Source organism: Rhinolophus ferrumequinum, chromosome 22 (assembly GCF_004115265.2).
Source record: "Rhinolophus ferrumequinum isolate MPI-CBG mRhiFer1 chromosome 22, mRhiFer1_v1.p, whole genome shotgun sequence".
NCBI lineage: Eukaryota > Metazoa > Chordata > Mammalia > Chiroptera > Rhinolophidae > Rhinolophus > Rhinolophus ferrumequinum.
The window spans coordinates 10,055,417-10,068,740 of NC_046305.1; the positions used below are offsets into that span (position 1 = coordinate 10,055,417).

The following is a 13,324-nucleotide window of genomic DNA, read 5'->3' on the forward strand; positions in this document are numbered from 1 at the left end:
AATAGCAACTATCCCAGGAATGCTCTTTAACTAGAAGGTTCCCTGGCCCCTTTCCCCACATACCATACCAAAACCAGACCCACAATCGCTTTCCTGAACTGACTCAGATTCAAAAGGTAGTATAATCTCTTGTACTGGCAATAGACTGCTTGACAATCCACGAGTTGTCCTAAAACTATCTGCCTGAAAAACTTCCATTGCACCATTATCCTAAACAGATTAGCAGGTGAAAAACACATAAAATTGCTCTTACTTTGAACATTTCAAGCAAAAAGGTTCAAATTCAAATTTTAGGTAGTACATATTTCATCAAATAGAACTTTGGAAGGGACCAGACATTCACTACATTTCACAAATACTTAGTGATGGAGGACAGTCACTAGCACTGCTCTAAAAACCTAGAGAAATGGTTGCGAGCTAGACAAATATAATCCTCACTCTAATAGAGAATACAGAAGGGAAGACTTAATTAAATTAATAACGGAGTTACGAGAAGATACCAGGGAGATCTAAACTAACAGTTCTACCTAATGCCCTCATTTTAAATCTGGGGGAAGTGATCTGCCCAAGAAAATTCAACGAGTTATGGGAAAAGCCCAAGGTTTTACTTTATCAAATTATCCGCCAATATTACCATTTCATGTTTTCAAATTATAGATTTTTCACGTCATCTGATTTCATTTCACAAAATATTTAAAGCTATCATTATTTGAACAAATCCACCAAACTTTCAATCAAACAGTGAATTCGTAATATTAAAACATTCTACTCAGTAACTGTTCCTGATATGAAAATTCAAAGTATTAAGAAAATAGATGAGCCATGTGAATCTCATTTCTAGATCATGACCAAAAGTAATTTCTCAGGGGTTTTGTACATTACATGAAAAAGGCTCCCAAGGGCTAGGACCATATGTGCACTTTGTAACACAATTCCTAAGCAATTGTAAGTTTGAAACTTTGTACCTGTGTGATGGAGAAGGAGCTTCACATTGAGGCACTGTGCTATCTTCACTGACAGGAGAGTATAAGCCACTCATTTCCTGAAAGCACAATTATTTGAGTTACAATTGACACTCCAAACAAAAGATGTGTACATCAAAATGAGGTATGTTACATTCCCTTCCAACCCCAGGTTTTTATCAGTCCATTTTTGTCTCAACATCCAACTTTCTCAAGGCTTCCTCTCACAGAGTATAAAAGCAAGGATATCTAAAAAGTTAATAGATAAGCCTTTTCTATGGTACACATCCTTAAAGAACTAGAAATTATTTAATATTGTTCATCACTAATGAAGCCACCAATGCAAAAAAAAGACAAATGTAAATACAGTCGACCCTTGAACACGAGTGTTACGTGCAGCAGCCCCACCCCACCCCATAGTCAAAAATCCATGTATAACCTTTGACCCCCCCCAGATTTTCACTGTTAATAGCCTACTATTGACAAGAAGCCTTACCAACAACATAAGCCTTAGATTAACATGTATATTTGTATATGTATTATATACTGTATTCTTACAATAAAGTAATCTAGAAAAAGAAAAATGCTAAGAAAGTCATAAGGAAAGGAAAATACATTTATAGTATCTATTGGAAAAAAAATGGATCCGTGCGCAATTCAAACCTGTGTTGTTCAAGGGTCAACTGTATTTTAAATGAGATGTGCAATACACTATTGAACAACGAACTAGCTGATCTGGGTGAGGACCTGCTGAAAAATATCAAGATAACTGTGACAGTATGGTAACTGGATCACTAGGTTCAATTCTCTAAAGTACCAAAGAACAGGAAGTATCTGTCTCTGCTTTCAATATATCCTCTGCAAAAATTAAGAAAAGTAACACTCCTTTTGATTTAGATATTAGCTTTGTTTAATAAAGGCTTAAACTCTAAGTTTTGGTCATTAACCCAGAGGAAAAGGCCTCCTAATCAACTATCATTGCATAAATTATGCCTCGAAATCATACCAGCAACTTGGCTTCCTTTTTTATGCTCTATATTTTGAAAATAATTTAAAATGCCACTAAAGATACATAATCAAGCAAAATTATTTCTGACTAATCCAAGCTCAGTTCAATCATATAGTCAAGTTAGTAACAAGTTAGAAATGCCAAATGGGATACTGAACTTCCACTAAATAGTAACTCAACATCAATTAATATATATCAGCAAAAGAAAATTACAATACATGTGAATAATTAAAAACATACAGTAAATTTAAATACAGCTGAAGACAATAACCTCACATCGTAAAGCCTATGAGCCTCTCAAAGATCCTCCCACGGATTTCTATAAGTAAACTATATCATACTACAAATCCCTACATTATTGGTAACGTATTCTCGTATCTTTTTAAAAGTAAGCTTAGCACCTAATAATACAGTAGGTGCTACTGTAAAAAAATGTAAAAATTATTTACTTAATAAAAGAATACAATCATGACATCATTTTAACAGTAATAATTAAAGGTTTTGTGGGAGTTGATTTAGTTAATACAATGGCACACCAAGAAAACTGATTTTTTTAATCTACCTGATAATCATGGCAATTAAAACACAGTGAAAACAAATTTAGAATTTATCATCAAGAAAATGATGCTTTTTCTATAAAAATGCAGTCGATTACAGTAACATCTGGTACTTTCTACATAATAAAGACCAATCCCATAAATTTAATTTAGCAATTTAAAGAAAAGTGACAATTTCATGAAATTGAAAAATTGCTAGACATGTGAGAAATTCTTGATATCTTACTTCCACTCTTTTAATATCCTCTTCTAAAACACTGAGCTCCTTCTGGATCTGTTCCAGTTGCTGTAGATAAAAGAGAAAAAAAGCCTGAACCAAACCATACTGGCAAAACCAATAACTGTATATTTGGAAAATGACTCCCAGTTTCCTAGGAAACTGGGCACTAATGGTAAACTGCAGGGATGAAAACCAGCACACAAAAAGAGCTGGAAGTCCCTATGTTAAAGTGTAAATGGAGAGACAATATTTAAGAAAAGTCAGGATTGACTTTATAATAAAAACATGAAAGATGAACAATGTGACTTAAAAATACAAGACATCCAAAGAGCTTTCAAATTACCTCATTTAATTGTAGAAATTAAAATCAGCATGTCAGTTAACCCCATTTAAAAGATAAAAATTAGTCTCATGGAGGTTAAATTCCACCATCCAAAAGCAATCGCAAGTTAGCACCTAAACATTTCCTTTTTAAGCATTTTTTAAAGCATATTTAAGACAATGTTTTACTTTTGATACCTTACCTATTGCATCTTAACTTTTTCCATGCCATATTTAGTAAACATTTTCATTTGTTGAATCACATTCAACAACATGCAACCATTCCCCCGCTCACCAGAGATTTAAGTTGTTGGCAAACTATCATACGTAATCCTAAAACATGAGTCTGAATTTCAAATTTTATTAAGAGATTAAAAAATGAAATTATTAGAACAAAAGAAATAAAATCGTTTTCCAGAAGCACTATACAAATTTAGATTTCTATCACCAGTATATATTGAATCAATTTTTAAATGTAAAATAACAGTCATGAATACTTATGCAATACTTATTGCCAGATGTTATTATGCATTAGGAAAATGAAGCACAGAAAGGTTAAATGATCATTTTATGACCCAAGATCATTCATTCAGCAAGTAAGTCAAGTAAGTGGCAGACCTGGAGTTCAAATCCAGGAGTCATGCTGTTGACCACTATGCTGTGCTACTTCTTGAAAGGAGTACCTTATGTTATTAACTTTCATTTCTTTAATGACGGGTAAAGGTCAACAGACTTTTCAGGTTTTATTAACGTTAGCACCCTCTCTTCTGCGGCATTCCATACATAGTTAATAATATAACCAATAACTGACTAATTCAAATATTTACCAATCCTACGTATTTTGCTAAGCACTGGAAAGAACAGGGTTTAGAAAACTACAGCCCTTGCCTTCATGGAACTGAGTGTAGGGGAGACGGCAAACAAGTAAACCGATAGTTGAGATACCATAGTAAGCATTACGATGGTGGTATGCACACAGAATTAAGGGGACACAGATTGTTCCTAACCGAGGAGGAAAAAAACTTAGGAGGAGAGAAACAACTGGGTAACTGAAATTAGATCTGAAATTAAATGAAAAGCTGAGCAAGCCCTGTAAGGACTAAGAATTTTGCCAGGTGGAACACAGTGGGGAAATAAGCAGGGACTATAATAATATACACAAAGGCATAAAAGCTATGAGAAAGGTAAATAATAAATCTGAGGAAGCTAGGACAATGAATGAAATCACGCACTATCAACCAGCATATCACGAGACAGGAGAACAAGAACCGGATGTAGGGAACACCAAAGTCTGAGAGATGGGCAAAGGAAGACGGGGCAAGCCTGCATTAACAATGAAGAAGGGCAAAGCAGGAGCCACAAAACTAGGGGAAAAGACAGCGTACTAGAAACGGGGGGAGGGGAGAGTCTCGGCAGAGCGGTAAACAGAGCGCTAAGCACCGTCAAAGGCTTGAGACTCCTCATCTACTGCAATACACTTTCCTCCGACCTAACAGTTTTCACAATACTCCTGCCTTACCTGAAATCTTGCTCTCCCTCAAAGACACAGCCTGTCTTGGAACAGTTTCAAATAAAAGCTGGTCAAAATGATAAATTCTCTCATGTTCCAGGTTTCACAGAACTAGGTGGGGGCTCACCATTTCTACTGCATTCCATGGCCATTTCCAATAATTCGTCTTCCACTCTAATACAAAAACCACTCTGGTCTGGCTTGATCCAAACAGCCAAATCACTCTCTTCTCATCTTAGCCATCTATAAGTTATTTCCAACATCACTGAAGCCTTTTGTCTTTTAGTTCACAGACATTTTCAACTCCAGTAATCCTAACCTCTAATTCAGCAAAGCATCCCATGGTCGTCCCCCTTAACCTTTTTCATTTAATTACCCTGAAATGCTTCATCCTTAAAATCCTTATTTAAACAAACGCTGGGGGTCTTTAGTATGAAGACCTTTAGTAAAAATAGATTTACAAAGAAGGATATAAGTAAACATCTATAGTATCAACACCCAGAGATAGACAATATTACTTGTGTGATGCATAATACATACTTAAGATCAAATTAATTTTTGAACTTGAAATACCAGAAAAAGAATTCTAATATCACCTAAAATTCCAAAATATTAAACTCTAATGCCCCACTCTCTGAAGAGCACGCCCCATCCTTCTAATATATATATGGTGAACTATATAAAACTGCCAACGTTCAAACAATTTTTACTTCCAAAACCAGCAATTTCACATGGTTCAATTTAAAACAAAACAACGAAAATTTAAGCACTGTCCTAATTAACATACAGGTAAAACTGTAAAACAAAATGATGTAACTAACCTGCCTATGTGAAAAAAGTCTGAAAAGGTGTCAAGACAAAAATTAAAATAAATAAGTAAATGTTTGGCGAAATAGAAACTATTTAGACAGCACATATTAAATTTGAGGCATTTGCATTTCATTAGGAGATTCTGCATCTCTTCTCACCTATCCTCCAGGGTTTGGAGTTCTAAATGATTAGGCCATTGGGATACTGTAATGTGTCTTTGCTGGGGCTCCTGGCCACAGCTCCCAAAACCCTGGATGGTGTCTTTCTGTACTCTAATGACATGACTGGTGGCTGGAGTCTCCTGCAGAGGCTCCAGCAGAGGGATGGTTGCCAGGGGAGGTAACCATGTGATTAGAGGGTTGGAACTTTCAACCCCACACCCCAACATTCAGGGAATGGTGAGGGGCTGCAGACTGAGTTCAATCACCAATGGCCAATCAGTCATGTCTATGTAATGAAGCCCCCACTAAAAAGGAAAAACAAACCCGACTTACGGGATTCAAAGGGCTTCTGGCTTGTTGAACACGGGGGTTGGTGAACGAGTGATGATGGTAGAGTACTTCGCCTGGGGAGGGCCTGGAAACTCTGCGCCCCTTCCCCACCGCGTACTTTGCCCTATACATCTCTTCCATCCGGCTGTTCCTGCATTGCATCCTTTTCTAATAAACTGGTAATCTAGTAAGTGAACTGTTTTCCTGAATTCAAATGATGAAACTTGATGAGAGGCTCTTGGGATGTATAGCCAATCCGTCAGAAGCACAGGTGACAAACTGGACTTGTGATTAACATCTGAAGTGACATTTCAGTCTTGTGAGACTGAGCCTTTAACCTGTGGTATCTGGGGGTAACTCCAGGTAGATAGTGTCAAAATTGTTGGAATATAAGACACCCAGTTGGTGTCTGCGGAGAAATGAGAATTGCTTGGTGTGGGAAAAATCAGCCACACATTTGGTGACCAGAAGTATGGAGAGTAGAGTGACAAACAAAGAAAACAAGTGTTTTCCTTTCTGGTATCAATGTGAGACATTATAGCATAGGAAACAGAAGACAAAGGACAATCATTTAAAAGAAGTGGAAAGAAGATTCAGGTGAAGTTTACCCTGCAACCATTGTTCACAACCAGACAGAGAGGGAGGGAGGGGGAGAGAAAGAGAGAGAGAGAATATATGAAAAAAGCGTGAATCAGAGTCCAAGAGTGTTTTGGAGATATATGAAAAAAGTCCATAAAGATGAACTGCCATTATCTGAATGACAATCAATCACAAATTGGGAAGAACAGATAAACTCCTGGTCTTATCATCATTATGAGTTTGGGGACCACTGAAAGCAATAATAATAAATACATAAGATGGAGAAACGCTACTTGAGAGCACAGTCCTAAGCCGTCAATACCAAGCGCTCTCTTAACACAGCACGCTGAGCCAAAACCCAAATAAAGTTTAAAGAAACATCTAAATTTAAAAAGTGCAGTAAAATTTGAGAATCCCTTAAGACTAAATAAAAGAATTCAACCTAGAGTCCCCTTTACTGACATTAAATTTGGTGCAGGTAGGTACCACTGACATGGATTTATCTAACCTTCAGTCATAATTTGATAAAATAGACTAAAGTATTAAACTCAGTATTTGAACTTTGGTTTTTATAAAAGCTAATATAATTAGAATAAAATTACAGCTGCCAAGACTTCAATCACCTGACATTCCAAACTGAACAAAAGAACACTGGCACACTTTCAGAACAAAGCTGGTTAAAAAAAAAAGTGTAGCAAAACTTAATATACATTAAAAACAATGAGATGGCACTGCACACCCATCAGAGCATCCAAAATCCAGGACACTGACAACACCAAACGCTGACGAAGATGTGGAGCAACAGGAACTCTCATTCCTTGGTGGTGAGAATGCAGAATGGTACTGCCACACTGAAAAGCAGTTTAACAGTTTCTTAAAAAATCAAACATACTCTTACCATAAGATCCAGTAATTGCGATCCGTGGTATTTACCCAAAGGAACTGAAAACTTATGTCCACACAAAAACATGTTTATAACAGCTTTATTCATAATTGCCAACACTTGAAAGCAACCAAAATGCCCTTCAGTAGGTGAACGTATGAATAAATAGTGGTATATTATTATTCAGTGCTAAGAAGAAATGAGCTTTCAGGCCATGAAAAGACACAGAGGAAACTGAAATGCATTTTGCTAAGTGAAGAAAAGCCAATCTGAAAGGCTACATACCATATGAACCCAACTCTACGATCTTTTGGAAGAGGCAAAATTATCGAGACAGTAAAAATCAGTGGTTGCGGGGTTTGGGGGCAGAGGACGGGACAGATAGGTGGAGCACAGAGGAATTTTAGGGCAGTGAAAATACTCTACACGATACTATAATTATAGACACATGTCATTTTATGTTTCTCCAAACCCATAAGATATGTAAAACCAAGAAAGAACCCTAAAGTAAACTATGGACTTTGGAGACTATGATGTGTCAGTGAAGGTTCGTGAACTATAACAAATGAACCCTCTGGGGGGGACGCTGATTACAAGAGAGGCTATACGTATACGAAGGCAGGGGGTATATGGGAAATCTCTGTACCTTTCTATCAATTTTTTTGTGAACCGAAAACTGCTCTGAAAAAGAAATACCCACTCTTTAAACTCTGTCTTTCTCTCTCTGAGTTACCACCAAAAGTAAAGCAAATTTAGCCATACGAAAAGCAATCTAAACTATTAGCATCCATACACTCCCCAAACAAACACATACTTAATATCTACTTCCTAAAATGGCAGGCTTCAGCCCTTCCACAGCAATTTTTTTTTAAGCTGAGAAGAACAAAGAACAAGACACTTCCCCAAAAAACTGGATTACAAGGGGCATATTAAGATGGCTTACTTGAAATCAAATACAAAGATGTCAACACCAGAAGACTGTGATAAGTTATGAATGTAATACCCAGAGAAACTCCTAAAATACTACACAAAGAGACATACTCAAAACATTATAAATAAATAAAAATGGAATTCTAAAAACATCCAAGTAACCCATAAGGAGAAAAACGTAAGAAAAACAAACAACAAAAATACAAAAAAGAAACATATCACAGATAATAAAACAGTAGGGTTAAGCCATAACATTTAATTGTAAAGGGTCTAAATACACAATTAAAGGACTGAGTCTGGCAGAATGGAGAAAAACTTCTGCTGTCTATAATAAACTCACCTTGAATATAACGATTAAAGTAACTAATGAAACAGTAAGAATCCAGAAAATTATCACCATGCATTTAACAAACTTAACACTGCACCAGGCAATTGCAGCCAACACCTTCTTTTCAAGCACAAATATTCTCAAATTCAACCAACTACCAGGTGATGTTGCAAATATATTCAAATGAATAAAACACAAGGTATTTTCTGCTAACAATCCAATAATAACAGAAATCAGTAACAAAAAGACAAAAGGAAAATTCCCATGTCGGAGTAATAAGTAGTTTATTTCTAAAAAACTCACAGGCTTAAGAAAAACTATAATGAAAATTAGAAACTATTTTAAACTAAGGAATAACAAATAAAATACCGTACCAAAATCATTAGATGCAGCTTAAAAAAACACACCAAAAAACCTCCCAAAACTATGGCCTTACATGCCTGTATTAGAAAAAAGTCTGCATAATACGTAAATCCAAGTTAACAAAGTAGAAAAGGAACAACAAAATAAAACCAAAGAAAGTAGAAGAATGGAAATTATAAAGAGCATAAATTAATAAAACGGAAAATACAAATAAAATAGAGAACATAAAGCCAAAAGTTGGTTCTGAGATAAGACTCATAAGACTGATATATATATCCCTGGCAGTAATCGACGGAGAAATAAAGAAGAAAAGTCACAGCATTAATGAGCAGGGTGAAAGACATCACTGAAAACCCTGGGGGCATTAAAAACTTAGTATTAAGACAAATCTTATACCAACATATTTGCAAATTTAGATAACATAGACAACTCTTAGAAAGAATATGATCTATCAAAAGTGATTATCTAAAACCAAAACCTGAATAAGCATACAACGGTTGAAGCAACTGAGTCAACAGTTTAAAACTTTCAGCAAACAAACAGGTCTAGATAACTTGTCCAGCAAGATCTTTAAACATTCAGCAAAGACACCCTTCCTTGACTACACAAATTCTTCCAGAAAAAAGAAAAAGAAGCTATAGTTCCCAACTCATGTGGTAACACAAAAACATCTTTATAGCAAAGCTGGACAAGACCAGTGTAAAAAAAAAAAAAGGTCATCAGACAATCTCACTAATGAACATCGGATATAAAAATGCTAACTAAAACATCAGCAAACCAAAAAATATAGAAGAGAATGTACATCATGACCAAGTGTGGGTTACGTAAGGGATACAGGCAAAGTGAACACCATCCTGGGGGGGGTTTCCTAGGCTGCAGAACATTGAGTGATAAAACTAGGACACTCCTGGGAAAATCTGGATGGTATGCCCAGAAGTGTCCTAGTCACTCTAAGTGCAAAGTTGACTGACTTTTTAATGTTAAACAAATGTCATTATTCACATTAACAGAACAAAAATTATTCACATCATCTCAGAGGCACAAAAATTTTGGAGAATATTCAACCCCCACTAATGATTTAAAAAAAAAGAAGTCCTCTTAGGAAAGTAAGAATGGAAATTTACTTCCTTGAATGATAAAAAGTCCCTACAAAAAACCTACAGAAAACATCATACCTAATGGTGACACGCCGAAAGCTTTCACTTTGAGATCAGCACCAAGACTAGGATTCCCCGCTATCACCACTTCTATTCATCATTGTACCGGATGTCCTAGCCAGCAGAGTAAGACAAGAAAAATAAATAAAAGATGTAAGAATCATAAGAAAGAAACTAAACTGTTATTTGCAGATGATGTGCACACAGAAAACAAAAGAATTTATAAATTGTTAGAATTAATGAGAGTTTAGCGAGGTTGCTGGATACACAAACATGTACGTGTCAAAATCAACTGTATTTCTATATACCAGCAACAAACAGTAAGAAACTGAAATTAAAGACACAGACATCATTTACAATAGCATAAAAAATGATTGAAGACCTAAGAACAAATCTAAAATAAAGGTATGTAAGAATAATACCCTGGAACATATCAAAATTTCTAAGGAAATTCTGAAGGGCCTAAATACATAGAGAAAAATACCATATTCATGGGTTACAAGACTCATCAATACAGTAAAGATATATTCTTCCAAATTGATCTACAGAGTAATCCCAATAATAATCACAGGTTTATCATGGAAATGTACCAGCTGGTTCTAAAATTTATATAGAGATATCAAGAGCCATGAATAGCTGAGACAGTCCTAAAGAAAAACAATAACTTAAAGTTCTAGTATTTAAAACAATGTGGTATTGCCAAAAAGATAAGACAAAAAGACCTGTGGAGCAGAAGAGAGAGCGAAGAAACAAACTCACACATATATGGACATGTGACGTATGACAAAATTGATACTTCAGAGCAATGGGGAAAGAATGGACTTTTTAATTAAGGATGCCTGAACAACTGGATATCCATATGAAAAGTTCCCTATCCCTCACATTATACACAATAAATTCCCAGGTATATTGTAGATCTGAATGTGAAAAACAGAGAATTAAAGCTTCAAATAGGTAATATAGTAAAACGTCTTCATGACCTCCAGTGGGAAAAAAACTCCTTACCTGACACAAAAAGCACTAATCATACAGGAAAGACGAATAAATCCGACTCTATTAAAGACAGAAACTTCTGCTCATCAAATGACATCAAGACAATGAAAAAAGCAGCCCAATTAGAGGAGGAAAATATTTTCTATAGATAAATGGATAGATAATAGACAGACAGAGAGGACAAAGAATTTTTATCTAGAATATATAAACAACAAACCATTAACCAACAACTAAACAGAAAAGATGCCAAAAGCCTTAAGCAAGCATGTCACACATACATAAAAAAATTAAATCGCCAATAAACATAGTACCAGGTGTTCAATCTAATTAGTCAGTCATCAGGAAAATGCAAATTAAAACCACGAAAAGACAGCAACATATACCCCAAGATTAGCTAAATTAGGAAGTCATTGATTCTAAGTATCAGCAAGAATACAGTGCAATAGGAACACTCATATAATGTCTGTAGGAAAAGTAACTAATACAAGTGCTTAGAAAAACTGGTATTATCTATTAAATTTGAAGATATACATATACTACGACTCATCAATTCCACTTCTGTATACATGCCATACAGATGTATATGCTAATATACACCTGGCTACATATTCAAGATAGTAGCATTCTGTGAATAGTCCAAAACCAAAAACAACTCTCAAGTCCACCAAACAACAAAAATAAGGCATATTTACTTAATAGAATACAACAAAAATGAATCGACTACAGTCCTATATAACAATATAGATGAATCTTAACATTGAGCCAAAGAAGACAAGAACAAAACATTACTATAGAAGTGCATTTATGTAAGTTCAAAAAGAGACATAAATACTTATACATCAAAACAATAAAGAAAAACAGGGAGGTGATTACTGTACATATCAGAATATTAACTACGTAACAGTCAATAAAGAAAGCTGTAATCTGGAAAAAGGAGGAAGCTTCGGGGTTCCTAGCAATAAACTACTGTTTAATCAAATGGTGGTTTACAAGGATGGTCACTCTACTATCATTCTTCCAACTGTAAATTTGCTTAGTGGACTTTCCTGAGTTTTAGTTCATATAAAAACATTGTAAAATTCAACTCATTAAAATTCCAAACAAAACTAAAAGGAAACCAGGACTCACCAAAACTGTCCTATTGTAAATTAAACAGGTACAATTTTCTGAAGTATATTTTAAAATGAAATCAAATGAAATATAAAGCAATCGTCCAAATGATAGTACAAATTTGCACATGAAACTGGCTTTTACATGAAACCCAAAGCCTTTTCATTCAATCTGACCACGAGAAAGAATAACACCTTCATTTATACATGTATTTATTAAATGCTGTGGTAGGCAGGCTCTAAGTACGACAGCCTCCAAAGATCCCCACATCTTAGTATTCACACCCCTTTGTAATTCCCTCTCTTTGTGTGGATTGGGCCTAATGATTTGTTTCTAAGAACAGAAAACAGCACATGTGTTGGGATGTCACTTTAAGATTAGTTACATAAATTATGTGATTGCTGTCTTCAAAGTCCTTTCTTGCTTTCTCACATGCTTATGGAGGGAAGCCAGCTGTCAGGTAGTAAACTATACTATGGAGAAGCCCATGTGACAAGGAATTGACATTTCTTTCCAACAGCCAGTGAGTGAGCTGGGAATGGTTCCCATTCCAGGGAAACCTTGAGATAACTGCTGCCCTGGCCAACACCTGGATTGTAGCTTGGTGAGAAACCCTGAGCCAAGGCGCTCAGTTACACTGCACCAATATTCCTGACCCAAGATATTAAATGTTTGACGTTTTAAGCCATTAAGTTTGAGGGTAACTTGTTACACAGCAGTACATAACTAATTCAAATGGCTACTATGTGCCTTGTGCACTCCTGTCTCTTGATATTTGAAAAAGAGTCAGTAGGAATTTATAAATAAAAATGAAGATTAAATATAGGGGTAAATATAGCCCTAAAATGCCAGCAAGATGTAACATTGAAATAAATAAGTACGTTAAATTCAAAAAGTAGATATAACTTCTAGATTAGTATATATCAATGTCTAAACCAAGACTCATCATAACACCAATTAAAAGTTAAGTATGAAATCACAAAGTTAATTTTCAAAGTCTGACTGTTAATCTCAGGAAAACAAACTCAAAAGGAGAACTCTGCCTCCTGGTCAGTATGTATTTTGCTTCAGTTCAAGTATAAATTACACTACAGAGGATAT

The 13,324-nt window shown here is 35.4% G+C and overlaps 1 protein-coding gene across 3 annotated transcripts in view; it reads right to left on the reverse strand.

Annotated features, from left to right (window-relative positions):
• Window positions 1-13,324, reverse strand: part of COP1 (COP1 E3 ubiquitin ligase) — a 120,270-nt gene that overhangs the window by 70,448 nt on the left and 36,498 nt on the right. For all 3 annotated transcript variants that reach the window (XM_033092936.1, XM_033092937.1, XM_033092935.1), the window contains exons 7-8: window positions 2,755-2,814; window positions 966-1,042 (exon numbers count right to left, since the gene is read on the reverse strand). In XM_033092936.1, coding sequence (XP_032948827.1) covers window positions 966-1,042; window positions 2,755-2,814 — 137 coding nt within the window. The remainder of the gene's footprint in view (window positions 1-965; window positions 1,043-2,754; window positions 2,815-13,324) is intronic.